The following is a 17,734-nucleotide window of genomic DNA, read 5'->3' as shown; positions in this document are numbered from 1 at the left end:
AAGAAGGAATGCAAACTGGCACTAAAGTGTTTGCTGAACTGTCACGTAGATTCTCTGGTGCTATTGGTGTCTGCCCTTTGTCTCCAAGAAAAATGCTTTGATTCAGATGTCACCTAGTTCTGTCTCTAGGACCCTGTTGGGCTCAAGATGTTTTAAGTGAATTCTGAAATTGGCAAGTGTCTGGAAAACTGTGGGGTTCTGAAAGCCAGGCTTTAACCTTTTGAGAGAAAGGCTAAGACAATGAGTGAAGAGCAGGGGTTGGAGACAGTTAACAAAAGAAGTTGGGGAATATTGTCTCTGTAAGTTAAAGTTAGGTTTGGCTGCATATTATAGAACCAGGTTAGCAAGCTGTGCCCCACAGGCCAGATCTGCCTGACACCTCCCTTGGTAAATGAAGTGTTACTGGAACAAGGCTGTGACCATTCGTTTATGTATTGTCTTTAGCTGCTTTCATACTACAAGGGCAGAGTTGAATGGTTGCAGCAGAGACCATATGACTCACAAAGCTTAAAATATTTACTCTGTAGTCCTTCACAGAAAGTTTGCCGAGCCCATTATAGAAAATCAAAACAGGAAATTCCCTGGTGGTCCAGTGGTTAAGACTTGACGCTCTCACTGCTGAGGCCCAGGTTCAATCCCTGGTCAGGGAACTAAGATCCTGCAAGCCGAATGGCACAGCCAAAAAAAAGAAAAAATTTAAAAAACTGGTTTGAGTTATATACATATTTTCTTGTCTCCCACAGAATAGTGAAGAGGTAGTAGTTCAGATTGTACAGTGCTTTCTTTTCACCAAGGACTCAGGCTTCTTCATTCCTTCTCTTTTGGCTTCGGTTGTCTAGATTATTTCGGGGTCCAGTATTGGTGCTGGAGCCCCAGCCTTCATTCACACAGCAGGAAGGAATGGAAGAGAATAGACATACCTCTCAGCAGAACTCACTCCTCCCTTAGAAATTCCACAGACCACATCTGCTTATAACTCAGTGGTCATTACTTATTCTCATGGCTGTACGTAACTCCAGGGGAGGCAGAAATAAAGTCTTCTGTTGAAAACATTGGTACCTGGAATAAAAGTGTTTTCATATGAAACAAGGGTAGATGGATATGTGACATTGTCTCAAGACAACTTTAGTTGTAGTCACCCTACAGATACAAGATAATTATCCACCATTTTACCTTCCTGTTAGAACCACTTGTAGCCTAGGTGTTATGGCAGAATCTGGTAGTACTTTAACAAATCACTGATAAGCTGTGGAGAAAACATTTGATGAGGTTATTATTTCAGTATAAAGCGTCCACTAGATGGAGCCAGTGTCTGGCGCACGTGGGTCCACCTCGATTTTAACCATCTCCTTTTATTTTGAAGAGCTTATTTTAGCATAAAGCTGCTTTTCTTAGGTTAAAAATTCTTGGTTATATTGATGAGCTGAAAAAAAAAGTGATTCATAAGGTATCAGTTAAATCTGGGAAACAAAACTGGTTTTGGAGAGCATGTAGTTTAGAATCTCCATTAACCCCTGGGGCTTTTGTTTTATTACAGAATCTATACTCCATTTACAGAAGACACGGAGACTGTGGGGCAGAGAGCCCTGCACTCAATTCTGAATGCGGTGATCATGATCAGTGTCATTGTCATCATGACGATTCTCCTGGTGGTTCTATATAAATACAGGTGCTACAAGGTGAGCATGAGACACAGAGCTTTGCTTTCCACCATATTTTTTTTTTCCCAATAATTTTATTTATTTTTGGCTGTGCTGGGTCTTTGTTGTTGCGTGGGTTTTTCTCAAGTTGAGGCGAGCGGGAGCTACTCTAGTTGAAGTGCTTGGGCTTCTCATCGCGACGGCTTCTCTGGTTGGGGAACGTGGGCTCAAGGGCATACAGGCTTCAGTGGTTGTGCCGCATGGGCTCAGTAGTTGCGGCTCCCAGGCTCTAGAGCACAGGCTCCAATAGTTGCGGCACATGGGCTTGATTGCTTCACAACTTGTAGGCTCTTCCCAGATCAGGGATCGAACCCACGTCTCTTGCATTGGTAGGTGAATTCTACCACCGCGTCACCAGGGAAGCCCTCCACCATCTTCTTTATTTTATGGTTGGATTGTCCTGTCACCTTACTTGGTCTATTAAAGAAAAAGGTCTTATATTCTAAAACTAAGTTAATTTTTAGTCTCCCCCTCCTCATTTGTGGAACAAAAAAGGCATAAATGAAAAACAAATGTTTTCATAAAATATCGCAGTCTAAATGGTTTTAACATTTTGGTTTGCAGTATACTTAGGACCTTCCAGAAGAATATATCCTAAGACCTTTGTGAATTCCCTCATTGACAAATAGCACTATATGATATAATTGTCCCCCGTAAAATAATGTATAACCACAGAAAATCAGATTTTCAGCTTGAATGCATGCATGCTCAGTTGCTCAGTCGTGTCCGACTCTGTGACCCATGGAATGTAGCCCACCAGGCTTCTCTGTTCATGAGATTATCCCAGCAAGAATACTGGAGTGCTTTGCCATTTCCTTCTCCAGGGGATCTTCCTCACTCAGGGGTCGAATCTGAGCCTCCTAAGGCTCCTGCATTGGCAGGTGGGTTATTTACCACTGAGCCACCGAGGAAGCCCCTTCAACTTGAGTACAAAGCAGTGAAGCCACCTTCGGATGCCGATGTTGAACTCACTGATGACTGGCTGAATTCCCGTCCATTCCCTCACCTTCTCTCCTGCAGGAACAGGAATTTTTTGCTTGGGAAATAAAGGCAGGGGCGGTTATGCAGGGAAGAGACAGGCCCAGACCTCCCCGTCTCTGCTCCCTACCTCATGCTACCTGAGTAACTTGAGGGTGAATTTCAGCTGTCCGGCACATGTTTCAGATTCCTGCCTCAGAAAAATGACAAGTTATTACAGTTCATAAACCTTTAGGCTCGTTCTCAAATAAAAGAAATAAATATTAACTTTTCAAATATTGAATTCTACACTCTTTTTACTTCTGTGTTTTCTATACTTCAGTATATTCTTTAACATGATTAAAATCAAGTGTATAATCAGTATGTGTCCTTTTTTAAAACTATTACTTTGGCATAAGCATTTTCCCGTATTATAAATTCTTAGAAAATATGTGTAATGACTACATAATATTTGACTCAGTGAGTGTATTGTCATTTACTTCCCCTAATTTGGACATCTCAGTTCTTTCCAGATGTTCACTATCCTAAAAAACAGTGAATGTCTTTATGCATAGAGCTTTTCAATTTTTCAAATTATTTCCTTAGGGTATAAGCCCAGGCACAGAATTTCTGGAGCAAATTGTCTACATATTTTTGGCTGTCTTGGTATGCAGAATTTTGTTTTCAAATTGATAGTATCAATTTGTACTTAACACTGGTGGTGAATGAGGCTGTCTTACTCTACTTTCACTAGCATTGAATTTTTAAAAATACCTGTGCAGGGAATTCCCTGGCAGTCCAATGGTTAGGACTCTACACTCCACTGCAGGGGGCAAGGGTTCAATCCCTGGTCAGGGAACTAAAATCTCACATGCTGTACAGTGTGGTTAAAAATACATACATACATACATATATATATGTATATGTATGCTGCTGCTGCTAAGTCACTTCAGTCATGTCCGACTCTAGCAACCCCATGGACTGCAGCCTACCAGGCTCCTCCATCCACGGGATTTTCTAGGCAAAAGTACTGGAGTGGGGTGCCACTGCCTTTTCCGATATATATATATATATATATATTCTAACCCTAATAGGCAAAGCAAAAACGTCTTAGTTTGGTTTTAGTTGATTATTAGTGAGATTGAATATCCTTCACTATTCACCTTTTTACTGTTCACAGACTTCTAAAATTATACAGAGTTTAACCTTGTTTGTTGAGTGGGTAAAAGTATTAACCTAAGTGATGACCATTTACAGTCTGACATCAGAATCTGGAGATTGAAGACAAAAGATGTGATGTGACCGGAGTCATCTACACTCAGGCACCCAAAGAGCAAATGATGTAAAACCATTCCCCTCCCACTGCTTAAATGTGCTCATGTGTCAGTTACTTTTATATTTTTTTTCACTATATACAATTTTGTGTACATAGAAGTGTCTACCTGCCAGTTCCATTTCTCTGCTTTATTGGACTCTCTTTGTGACTTGTATCTGGATTGTGTGCTACTTTTGTTCTTCACATGGTAGTGGGAGTCCCCTAGGGATTTACTTTCTTTGGTGTTTGGAAACCTCTTTCTGCTTCTCCAGCAGGAACTTAGAGGGCTTCTCATCTTGCTAAAGCCCACTTAGGTTGTGTTGAGTGCAGGTGGGGGAGGGCAATACTGGAGGGAAAAGGTGGTAAACTTAGCCCTGGCTTCCTGGTGCTTCTGATTCCCCAGCCTATGTACTGGCAGCTACGTGCATTCGGTCTAGATTTTATAGGTGTATTTGGTAGGAGAGACAGGATGGAATGGGCTTTGTTACTCCTTATTAACTAGAACCTTTCTCAAGGTATTTTTGGTGGTTTTGTGCATCTTTTAGTTAGTGCTTCGTGTTAGACAGTCTAAAGGTTTATACTCAGCTGGATTTCCATGTCCACCCATTCACTGGTGGCGTTTTGCTTTGTTTTTTAAAATGCTTATGTCTTGGCCAGCCCAACCAATCCTATAGCAACAAGTTGTTTACTTTGATTCTTAGTATAAAAATAAAAGGGGCTTTTGAGTCAGAAATTCAGAAACTTGCCAGGACCTGTTTGGAAATAAGCCCTGAGGATTTGTTGTGTCAGGAGTTGGTTGTGCAATGTCTTTGAGAAGCACAGGAAGCTAAAAGACCAAACAAACCTTGAAAAGGAAGAACTGGAAAAGGCAGTTTAATGATTTATTGTTTGATAGAGATGAAACCATATAGCTTACTGAAGTCACATGATTTCTGGCCTAGATAGTTCAGTGTTTAGAGGAGATCTTTGCCATACTGTACTGAATCAGGGCTCATTTGTTTCAGAGCCAAGAGGAAAGCTGAACTAGGGATTTTTGCAAGATGAGAAAGGCCTGTTTTACCACCTGATGTTCTAGGAAAAGGGGAGGTGTTATTTAGTCATCAGAAGAGGCTTTGAATTCAGGTAATAATTCAGAAAATCATAACATCTATGATTAACCTAGTAAGAAAACCATTTAAAGTCATTATTGCAGGCAGAGGGCTAATATTTTTGCAGTATGAAGAGCACATACAAATAATTAAAATTATGGATATCCTAATAAGATATTTTAAAAACACAAGAAGAGAAATTATGAAGGAAATCTAAACAGCCAGGAGAGGAAAAGAGGAGAGAGGGGTGTATGTATATTTCCTCACTAGCAAAAAATATATATATTAAAATAGCAAATTAACATTTAGCTTATTGACTTGGTAAAAACTAATCAGAACTTAATTTGCAGAGTCACTAAGCCAGTATATATCAGTAGTCTGTACACTTTGATTCTGTAATTTTGCTTTCATGATTTATCCTAGAGAATTAAAAATGCTGAAAAATGTTTGCATACTAGATACTAATCCTAGCATAAAATATAATTGGAAAAAGAAGGAAAACCCTACAGATCCCATGCATAAGGCAAAAATTGTGAACTCATGCATATAAGCAAACTATTATAAAGGCATTTAAAATCTATATTTTCAAAAAATATTTGGTGGAATGAGAATTTGTCTAATAAAAATAGAGTTTTAAAAGACAGAATGTAAACTCTTATATTACATGATTCTAATTTTTTTAAAGGTCTTTACATATGCAGACAAACATGTCTGAAAAGGAAAGATTAATATCAACTTTGGTTCTCAGTGGTCAGTGGAAATTGTTTTTTTCTTTTAGTGTTTCTATATTTTCTATATGTCATAAGTATATATTACTTTGTATTCAGAAAAATACTGTTTTTTTAAAATAGCATTTCATGTTCCCTTGCCCCTCCCCACATAAAACAAGATAAAAAAACTTTCCTTAAGAAAGTTGAGGATTCCTAGTATGCAATATTTACTCTCGCCCTTAATTTGGAGTTTAATATGGAATATCCATGTACATCTTCCACTCTTTAGAGTTTATTGTTTTGTGTTATTTTGTATGGGGCTTCCCTCATGGCTCAGCGGTAAAGAATCCGCCTGCAATGTAGGAGACCTGGGTTCGATCCCTGAGTCCGATCCCTGGGTCGGGAAGATCCCCTGGAGAAGGAAATGGCAACCCACTCCAGTATTCTTGCCTGGGTAATTCCCTGAGCAGAGGAGCCTGGCAGGCCTACAGTCCATGAAATTTGGATTATTTCTAAAGCTGGCTTGGGAGTACAGTGGGCTAGGATGCATATAGAAAGATTCCTTTTTGCTTAAGCTTTATTGTTTTCTTTGCACGTGAAATAAAGGACTCCCTTCAGAACATTTTGCTAAAGTTGAAGTACTTAGAGGGAAATGTACAGGTGTCTTCAGCTTACTTTGATACATATTAAAATGGACTCATCAGGTGGAGAGATGGATAGCAATGTTACAGAGCAAGTACAGCAAATGTGAACCATAGAATTTAGGTGGTATATGGGCAGTGGTTCACTGTGTGTTTGAAAATTTTTATAATAAAATGTTAGGGGAAGTTTTTGTGTAAGAACACCAGAAATTAAATTTATTGTATTTGGATAGTAAATTTAGAATATTTAACTGTTGAAGGAATACCAACTTTCATGATGGAAAACCACTCTTTTGACCTTTTCCCAAGTTGTAACATTTTATAAAGTTGTTTTAAAGAAAGGCAGAGAGACTTTTTAAGAAATCTTTTCTTTCAAAGGATTTAATAATCACATGTCACCTTGAATGATCAAAACAGAGCCAAAAGAGAAAATGAACATAGATTCTAATGTTAACTTTAGTAACAACTAGATTTTGATAACTTAGAGCTGTATAATTGGAACAGCTAGATCTGGGAGGTGGGGGTGGAAGATTTTTTCTTTTAAATGGAGACAAAATAATATTCTTGATCTGAAGCTTTTCTTTTTATAATTTATTTCTGGCTATGCTGGGTCTTCATTGCTGTATAGACTTCTAGTTATGTAGAGCAGAGTCTATTCTTTAATTGCAGTGCACGGGTTACTCACTTAACTGCTCAAGCTTCTCCTTGTGGTGGCTTCTCTTGTCTTGAAGCACAGGAATTGCGGCACGTGGGCTCAGTAGCTGCGGCTCCCAGGCTCCAGAGCACAGTCTCAGTTAGTTGTGTGGCAGGACCTTAGTTGTTCCAAGGCATGTAGGATCTTCCTGGACCAGGGATCAAACCTGTGTCTCCTGCATTGACAGGCAGATTCTTTACCACCAAGCTGCCAGGGAAGCCCTGGAGCTTTCTTTTTTATTTCTTTAAGGTTTAATTTGATCTTTCTGGTTAAGAGATATGTTTGGAAAAGTTGGTGGTTGAGTAGCTTCTTCTGTCATAACAGTAAAATTCATTGAAAGAATAAAGATTATTATGGGTGTATCTACCTTAAAATAATTTTACTTTTGGTTAAAAATTACTTGACAGTTTATCATATTTCTCCATTCTGTTTTTTAAAACTGCAGACTCCTTGGGTTGTATAGTATTTTCCCAAATATACTCATCACGTAAAATTACCATAATTTTTTTTATCTTGTATAATAGATTAATCAAGCTCTAGGGACTTTTCCTAGTGGTCCAGTGGTTAAGGCTTCGTGCTTCCACTGAAGGGGGCATGGTTTCTATCCCTGGTTGGGGAACTAAGATCCTGCGTGCTATATGTTCAGTTCTGTTCAGTCCAGTCGCTCAATTGTGTCTGACTCTTTGCGACGCCACCAACTGCAGCACACCAGGCTTCCCTGTCCTTCACCGTCTCCCAGAGTCCACTCAAACTCATGTCCATTGAGTCGGTGATGCCATCCAACCATCTCATCCTCTGTCATCCCCTTCTCCTCCTGCCTTCAATCTTTCCCAGCATCAGGGTCTTTTCAAATGAGTCAGTTCTTCACATCGGGTGGCCAAAGTATGTTATATGGCTAGGCCCCAAAAAATAATTGATTAAAAATCAAGTTCTGATTCTATCTCTCATTTTAATATGCTTTACATGAGTTATAGGGACTAATATTTATATAGTGCTGTATGAATTCTGCGTTATAATGATGGACTGACACATAAGCATTATTAATGAACCAAGTAAAATAAACATAGCATACTAATACTGAAATCTCGGATACTGAATATTTTTTCTTCAAATGGTTATATAATTTAGAAGGCCTATTTTCTCTGTAGAGTTAATGTATGTGTACACTGGTCACTTAACTGAATTTCTGAGTTTCAGTTTTGTAACTTTATCAGTTATTTTATCAATTTATTATCAGTTATTTTATTTATTAATTTTATTGTAGGAATACATCAGAATTCCTCTATTGAAAATATTGCTCCTTTAAAGTATAAATGTTAACTGTTGACTCTATTGATACCTTTTCTAATTGAAGTCTAGTTAATTTATAAAATACATTCTTGTTGTTTATCTATTTTACACATAGTGGTTTGTATCTCTTAATCACATACCCGCAATTTATTTTTTTAAATTTTTATTAGAGTATAGTTGATTTACAATGTTGTGTTAGTTTCATGTGTTAGTACGTATATATATATATATATATGTACGGGGTCGCAAAGAGTCAAACACGACCGAGCGACTGATCTGATCTGATCTGATGTGTGTATATGTCCACTCGCTTTTTCTAGGATTCTTTTCCCATAGAGGCTATTACAGAGTATTGAGTAGAGTTCCCTGTGCTATACAGCAGGTTCTTATTAGTTGTCTATTCTATGTATAGTAGTGTGTGTATGTCAATCCCAATCTCACAGTTTATCCCACGCTCCCTTCATCCTTTGGTAATGATGTTTGTTTTCTATATCTGTGACTCTGTTTTGTAAATAAGTTCATTTGTAGCCCCCCTTGTTTTAGATTCCACATATAAGCAATATCATATGATATTTATCTTTCTGTGTCTGACTTACTTCACTCAGTATAACAATCTCTAGGTTCATTCATGTTGCTACAGTGACATTATTTGGTTCTTTTTATGGCTGAGTAGTATTCCAGTGTATATATGTACCACGTTTTCTTTATCCATTCCTCTGTTGATGGACATTCAGGATGCTTCTGTGTCTTACCCATTGTAGATAGTCCTTCTGTGAACATTGGCATACTCCTAATTTATACCCCCCACTTCTCATTCACCTTTGGTAATCACTGTTTTTTTCCTATATCTGTGTATCTGTTTCTGTTTTGCATGTACATTCATCTGTATTATTTTTTAGATTCCACTTATAAATGGTATCATACAGTATTTGTCTTTCTCTGACTTATTTCATTAAGCCTAATATTCTTTAGGTCCATCCATGTTGCTGTAAGTGGCAGAATTTCATTCCTTTTTAAGGCTGAGTAGTATCCCTGTGTGTGTGTGTGTGTGTGTGTGTGTGTGTTTACATGTACTGCATCTTCTTTATCCATTTGTCTGCTGATGGGCAGTTGGGTTGCTTGCATATGTTGCCTGTTGTAAATAGTGCTGCTGTGAACACAGGCGTTCATGTATCTTTTCAAATTAGTGATTTTTTTTTTTTTTTCTGGATACATATCCAAGAGTGGAAGTGCTGGATCATATGGTAATTTTAGTTTTTTGAGGAACCTTCATTTTATTTTTCACAGTGGCTGTACCAATTTTCATTGCCTCTAACAGGGTACAAAAGTTCCCTTTTTTCTATATCCTCCGCAACATTTGTTATTTGTGGTCATTTTGATGATGGCCATTCTGACAAGTATGAGGTAATACCTCATTGTTGTTTTGATTTGCATTTCTCTAATAATTAGTGGTATTGAGTATCTTTTCGTGCGCCTGTTGGCCATTTGTATGTATTTGTTGAGAAATTGTGTTCTCCCATTTTTTTGATTGGGCTCTTTGTTTTTTTCTTTTCTTGGTGTTGAGTTCTGTGATTTGTTCATATATTTTGGATATTAACCCCTTGTCAGTCATATCATTTGGAAATATTTTTTCCCATTCTGTAGGTTGTCTTTGATAATTTATTTTGAATGTATCTTTTCTTTTAAAATTTTACCTATTTCTAAAGGAATGAAGGTCTCTATGTATGAAATTTCTATTTTATTAGTAGTTGAGCACCAACTGTTACAGGTATTTACTGTTCCTAAAGCTGCTTCTGTTTTGGTATTTGAAAATCATAACATACACAGAAATAACATACTGTTTTTGAAGTAAGAAGTTTGGATTTTTTTTTTAGGTTGCGGGATCTGTTAATTATATTGAAATTCTTTTCTAGGTCATCCATGCCTGGCTTATTGTTTCATCCCTGTTGTTGCTGTTCTTTTTCTCATTCATTTACTTGGGGTAAGTGGTTAAATATTTGGTCTCTTTTTCAGAAATTAACTGTTTGGACTCTATAACTGTCACTTAAAGAAATGTTCTTTGTTGATGAGTTATTCTTAAATTATTGTTTCCATGTATAGATCATCCTTGGTATGTATACAACTTGTTAATATTATCAATAAGTTCAGTTCAGTTCAGTCGCTCAGTTGTGTCCGACTCTTTGTGACCCCATGGACTGCAGCACGCCAGACCTCCCTGTCCATCACCAACTCCGGAGTTTACTCAAACTCATGTCCATTGAGTTGGTGATGCCATCCAACCATCTCATCCTCTGTCGTTGCTTCTCCTCCTGCCTTCAATCTTTCCCAGCATCAGGGTCTTTTCTAATGAGTCAGCTCTTCACATCAGGTGGCTAAAGTATTGGAGCTTCAACATCAGTCCTTCCAATGAACACCCAGGACTGATCTCCTTTAGAATGGACCGGTTGGATCTGCTTGTAGTCCAAGGGACTCTCAAGAGTCTTCTCCAACACCACGGTTCAAAAGCATCCATTCTTCGGTGCTCAGCTTTCTTTATAGTCCAACTCTCACATTCATACATGACCACTGGAAAAACCATAGCCTTGACTAGATGGAACTTTGTTGGCAAAGTAATGGCTCTGCTTTCTAACATGCTGTCTAGGTTGGTGGTGGCTCGGAGGTTAAAGCGTCTGCCTCCAATGCGGGAGACCCAGGTTCGATCCCTGAGTCGGGAAGATCCCCTGGAGAAGGAAATGGTAACCCACTCCAGTATTCTTGCCTGGAGAATCCCATGGACGGAGAAGCCTGGTAGGCTACAGTCCACAGGGTTGCAAAGAGTCAGACATGACTGAGTGACTTTTCTTTCTTTCTTTCTAGGTTGGTCATAACTTTCCTTCCAAGGAGTAAGCGTCTTTTAATTTCATGGCTGCAATCACCATAGGGATATGCTTTTGTTGATCCTTATTTATAATAAGAACTTAAAGAACTCAACACTGCAGTTAATTCTGTCTTTTTAGTAAAGCAAATTTACTGTATTCTTTAGTATAATTTATAAATCAATATTAATGCATTTCAAACAAGTATAAACATGAATTAATTGATTTTCAAACTTTCATTTTTTTTATCAGTCTTTTTTTTCTTTCAACTGAAATCTTACATGAGAACTGCACATACAGCATAGAAAAAAGTGGAGCTGCTCTGTTGAAGAGAATAGAGAGGCTCAGAGATTTGCCCACTTGGTCTTTCTCTCAGCCCCAGTAACAGAATGCAGGTCATTGCACTAGCTCTTAAATTAGGAACAGAAACATTAAAAGTAAAAAATAAACTGAAGGATTAATTCTTTGGTAGAGGCAGGGAGAATGACCATAGACCAAAGAAATCAATGTAAGAATCTCTATGAAATAGATTATTTTCTCGGAAAAAGCTAATTGCCACTAGTGACCACTGAAGTGATAGAAAATCTAAGTACAGGAAAGAAAAAAAATACAGAAAGTTGTTGAAGAGGTTCTTGTCCACCTCCACCAATAACAATAATACCAGGCTCAAATAATTTCATAAGAAAATTCTATTAAACCTTTTAGGAACTGATAATTCTGATACTATTTTAACTGTTTCAGGACATAGAAAAAGCAGAAAGCTTCCAGATTCTTTTTAAGAAGCCAGAATAATATTTATACCAAAACCCCATAAATAATCAAGAAAAAGGAAACCGTAGACCACTCCTGTTTATTGATGCCAAAGAATAACTCAGTCTAGTCGCTCAGTCATGTCCAACTTTTTGCAACCCCATGGACCACAGCATGCCAGGCCTCCCTGTCCATCACCAACTCCCAGAGTTTACCCAGACTCATGTCCATTGAGTCGGTGATGCCATTCAACCATCTCATCCTCTTTCGTCCCCTTCTGCTCCTGCCCTCAATGTTTCTAAGCATCACAGTCTTTTCAGAAGAGTCAGCTCTTTGCATCAGGTGGCTAAAGTATTGGAGTTTCAGCTTCAGCATCAGTCCTTCCAGTGAACACTCAGGACTGATTTCCTTTAGAATGGACTGGTTGGATCTCCTTGTAGTCCAAGGGACTCTCAAGAGTCTTCTCCAACACCACAGTTCAAAAGCATCAATTCTTGGGTGCTCAGCTTTTTTTATGGTCCAACTCATATCCATACATGACTACTGGAAAACCCATAGCTTTGACTAGACAGACCTTTGTTGGAAAAGTAATGTCTCTGCTTTTTAATAAGCTGTCTAGATTGGTCATAACTTTTCTTCCAAGGAGCAAGTGTCTTTTAATTTCATGGCAGTATTCACCATCTGCAGTGATTTTGGAGCCCAAAAATATAAAGTCTGTCACTGTTTCCATTGCTTCCCCATCTATTTTCCATGAAGTGATGGGACCGGATCCCTTGATCTTAGTTTTCAGAATGTTGAGTTTTAAGCCAACTTTTTCACTCTCCTCTTTCACTTTCATCAAGAGGCTCTTTAGTTCTTCACTTCTGCCATAAAGGTGGTATCATCTGCATATCTGAAGTTACTGATATTTCTCCTGGCAGTCTTGATTCCAGCTTGTGCTTCATCCAGCCCAGTGTTTCTCATGATGTACTCTGCATATAAGTTAAAAAGCAGGGTGACAATATACAGCCTTGATGTACTTCTTTTGCAGTTTGGAACCAGTCTCTTGTTCCATGTCCAGTTCTAACTGTTACTTCTTGACTTCTCAGGAGTGTATAGACTTCTCAGGAGGCAGGTCAGGTGGTCTGGTATTCCCATCTTTTGAAGAATTTTGCACAGTTAACGATAGTTTGGAATTTTGGGGGTTTTGTGTCAAGTGCTAGGATATTTAAAATACTGTAAATAGCTGCATTGTCTAGCTATTGCAACATTTGCTTTGAAATTTCTAAATGGAAAGATCATCTTTCTGCATAGTCTCCAGAATCTAGTTTGCACTTAAATGACTGCCTTCTTTGTCCTCAGTTACCTGTCTTCTATATTTGTATCTCTTTACTTTAAAATGGGGTTTCCTCCCACCCAAATTAAAATATTGTTTTCTTCATGGTAAAAATGCTAAACATTCATTGTGAAAAAAAGAAAAGAAGATAAGTTAAGAAATTTCAAATTCCTGGCATCTAAAGCTATGTCCTGCATCTTTTCAGGAATTACTATATTGATCTCTTGATCTCTCTTCTCATACACTATTTCACATAAATAAGATCATGTTTTTTTTTTTTCCAGGCAGCAATATGTCATGCCTATATTCCATGTTTTGTGTATAAACATATGTATAAAATGCATATATTTAAATGGATGCACTAAATTTAATTTTATGAAAATAATATCGTATGTCCTAAGCTCTAAACTTTATTTTACATGTTTCATTTTTTTTCCAATTTCAGATACTGCAAGGATTTCCTGAAGTACAGAATAGCATTTTAGGTGTTATATGGCCTTTTTTTTTCTTTTTAGTTTTTGTACTTATTTTTACAGCTGTGGCTGTGATACTTGTTTCCCATTTTTATGAATGATACAAGTATCTGTTTAATTTTTTTCAGGGAAGTGTTTAAAACCTATAATGTTGCCATGGACTACATTTCGGTTGCCCTCCTGATCTGGAATTTTGGTGTGGTGGGAATGATCGCCATTCATTGGAAAGGTCCACTGAGACTCCAGCAGGCATATCTCATTATGATCAGTGCCCTCATGGCCCTGGTATTTATCAAGTACCTCCCAGAATGGACCGCCTGGCTCATCTTGGCTGTGATTTCAGTATATGGTAAAACCCGAGACTGACATTTTGTTCATCACAGAAATACCTCCTGGTGTGTTTTCCTTCCTCTTCTAGTTATCTTGACTTAGGGAAAATAACAGTAATATCCCATAACTTTTCAGTAAATAATCAGTTAGCTGTAATATCTTTTTCATATAAAGATTTCAAATCTTTTGAAGTTGAGTCCTTTAAAAATATTTTATTATTGCCTCCAGTTTAACTCAGGGATGAGTTAACAGAAGGATCCATAGACTTCTGGTTGTAAGACTTAGATTCACATCCCATTGCTACCACTGACATAAATGACCTCAGGAGCCCTTTGGGATCAAATGAGTGAGCAAACAGCAGTGGGAGTTTGTACCCTTTATGGACAGCAGTGGAGCTACGTGTGATGGAGCTCACTGGAGAGTTGTGCTTTTCATGTCTTAATCCAGGCATCCTTGATCAAAGAATGGGATCCAAGTTCAGCTAACTTGGGATCCAAGTTAGCTGAACTTTAGGCAGCCATCCTATTTTGGCCTATTTGTGTGTTTTTACAGACCCTTGAGACTTTGCCAGTAGTCTAGCCACCTGGTTCTGCCAGTGGTAACAACAGCAGTTACTTATCCAAGGTTTCTCTCTTTAGGCAAAGTAAGTGAAACAATCTCTTGCTTCATAGATACCAAAAATAGAAATCAAAGTTATACATGTCTCTGTACATATTAAATCTGCAACGCAGACCTCAATTTGGAGTTCCAGACATTCTAAATGTACAATGCTGAGCTCTTCAGCAAGGTGTGCAGTGTAACTTTCACCTCCCTTACAGTCTTATGATGTAGGCCTCACAGGGCACCATTATGACATACTGCTGCTGCTAAGTCGCTTCAGTCGTGTCTGACTCTGTGCGACCCCATAGACGGCAGCCCACCAGGCCCTCCCGTCCCTGGGATTCTCCAGGCAAGAACACTGGAGTGGGTTGCCATTTCCTTCTCCAGTGCATCAAAATGAAAAGTGAAAGTAAAGTCACTCAGTCGTGTCCGACTCTTTGCAACCCCATGGACTGCAGCCTACCAGGCCCCTCCGTCCATGGGATTTTCCAGGCAAGAATACTGGAGTAGGGTGCCATTGCCTTCTCCTAGAGCAAGTTAAAACTTAATAAACGAAACATCGGGGTGAATCATAATAAAGAATCTGATTCTGTTTTTGATATTAAAAAAAAAAAAAAAAAAGCCGTTTCTGGAGACAGACTGCCTGATTCAAATCCAGACTCTTTTACTCCTGTAATTTATTGGGTATGTCACTACAGACACACCACACTCAACCAGTGGAGTCTTAGTTGTTATGAAGATTAAATTGAACAATGCATACAGTAAATGTATACAGTATCTACCAGTAAATATTAGCCGTTCCTCAAAAATATATAATCTTGTGAAGTAAACAAGGTTGTTGTACTTGTTTCACTGCTAAAGGCCGGAAGTTTGTAGAGGTAAAGTATTTACCAAAGCTTACACCATTTGATCTAGAATCTGAGTCCTAAGTCCCATATTCTTTCTAATACAATACACTGTTACTCCCCATCAACCCTCTGTTTCTTGTATACATATACAAATTATCTCTACAGACCTTTGAGTTCCTCTGAAATAAGAGACTTTGAAATAAGAGTCTAATATTTAGAGTAATGATTCATAATTCCATTTTCAGAAGATCTCAAGATGTCTCAGTTTGTCAAAAAGGTTGTTCTAAAGCTTTCAGACGTTCAAGCTGGTTTTAGAAAAGGTAGAGGAACCAGAGATCAAATTGCTAACATCCACTGGATCATCGAAAAAGCAAGAGAGTTCCAGAAAAACATCTATTTCTGCTTTATTGACTATGCCAAAGCCTTTGACTGTGTGGATCACAATAAACTGTGGAAAATTCTGAAAGAGATGGGAATACCAGACCACCTGACCTACCTCTTGAGAAATTTGTATGCAGGTCAGGAAGCAACGTTAGAACAATAGACATGGAACAATAGACTGGTTCCAAACAGGAAAAGAAGTACGTCAAGGCTGTGTATTGTCACCCTGCTTATTTAACTTCTATGCAGAGTACATCATGAGAAATGCTGGGCTGGAAGAAGCACAAGCTGGAATCAAGATTGCCAGGAGAAATATCAATCACCTCAGATATGCAGATGACACCACCCTTATGGCAGAAAGTGAAGAGGAACTAAAAAGCCTCTTGATGAAAGTGAAAGAGGAGAGTGGAAAAGTTGGCTTAAAGCTCAACATTCAGAAAACGAAGATCATGGCATCTGGTCCCATCACTTCATGGCAAATAGATGGGGAAACAGTGGAAACAGTATCAGACTTTATTTTTTTGGCTCCAAAATCACTGCAGATGGTGACTGCAGCCATGAAATTAAAAGATGCTTACTCCTTGGAAGGAAAGTTATGACCAACCTAGACAGCATATTAAAAAGCAGAGACATTACTTTGCCAACAAAGGTCCATCTAGTCAAGGCTATGGTTTTTCCTGTGGTCATGTATGGATGTGAGAGTTGGACTGTGAAGAAAGCTGAGCGCCAAAGAATTGATGCTTTTGAACTGTGGTGTTGGAGAAGACTCTTGAGAGTCCCTTGGACTGCAAGGAGATCCAACCAGTCCATTCTAAAGGAGATCAGTCCTGGGTGTTCATTGGAAGGAATGATGCTAAAGCTGAAACTCCAATACTTGGTCACCTCATGTGAAGAGTTGACTCATCGGAAAAGACCCTGATGGTGGAAGGGATTGGGGGCAGGAGGAGAAGGGGATGACAGAGGATGAGATGGCTGGATGGCATCACCGACTCAATGGGCATGAGTTTGAGTAAACTCTGGGAGTTGGTGATGGACAGGGAGGCCTGGCGTGCTGTGATTCATGGGGTCACAGAGAGTTGGACACGACTGAGCAACTGAACTGAACTGAAAGCTTTCAAAACAAGATTAATTTAATTGCTCTAAAAATAAGGGTTTATCATTTATCATTTCTATATGACGAAGTATGTTGAAAAACCAAGATAGTTACAGAATACTAAAGATTGAAACAGGTTGAAAATCTCATTATTTCAGAGCATGGCAAATTCCCCTTTTCCCATCCCAACAAATCAAAGTGGAAGCAGTGAGACCAGAGTTTCCTGTACATTTGTGTGTTTTATTATGGCAGTGGTAGTAGTAGTGTACAAGAAGATACGACCACTTGAAAGTGTGAGATTTATTACTTACATGCATCTGAATGATAGTGATGTCAATGCAAGTGATCAAATCTTCCTTTACAAATTTACCTATATCCGTTTTACATTTTAAATGCTTGAAGTTGTTTTCTGTATTTTTATATTCTGAATTTTCATGACACAGTAAATGTAAGAAAAAAATTGCAGTTGTTGAACAAGAGAAGGTGGTACCATCAAGAATAATTTATGCATTACTGCTTCCTCGTTTTGAGTTGCAGTTTTTGTAAGACACTTTTTAGCACCATATGTATTCTGAGACCTAAATACTTGTGAAGTGCTTTTGACAGGAGAACTGAAGAAATGCTAAAAATTCTCACACAGAGGTTTATTAATTATTTTGTTTAAATTTATTGCCCTCTTATTTCAAGTATTCCT

At 38.3% G+C, this 17,734-nt stretch overlaps 1 protein-coding gene across 6 annotated transcripts in view; it reads left to right on the top strand.

The window, feature by feature from the left end:
- Positions 1–17,734, top strand: part of PSEN1 (presenilin 1) — a 67,236-nt gene that overhangs the window by 28,173 nt on the left and 21,329 nt on the right. For all 6 annotated transcript variants that reach the window (XM_070377588.1, XM_070377587.1, XM_005893824.2 and 3 more), the window contains 3 exons: positions 1,538–1,679; positions 10,309–10,376; positions 13,917–14,137. In XM_070377588.1, the coding sequence (XP_070233689.1) occupies positions 1,538–1,679; positions 10,309–10,376; positions 13,917–14,137 (431 nt within the window). The remainder of the gene's footprint in view (positions 1–1,537; positions 1,680–10,308; positions 10,377–13,916; positions 14,138–17,734) is intronic.

The sequence above is a fragment of the Bos mutus genome, chromosome 10, assembly GCF_027580195.1.
Source record: "Bos mutus isolate GX-2022 chromosome 10, NWIPB_WYAK_1.1, whole genome shotgun sequence".
In the NCBI taxonomy this organism is placed as follows: domain Eukaryota; kingdom Metazoa; phylum Chordata; class Mammalia; order Artiodactyla; family Bovidae; genus Bos; species Bos mutus.
Note: the sequence above shows the minus strand (reverse complement) of the source record. Positions and strands in the feature narration are given on the sequence as shown.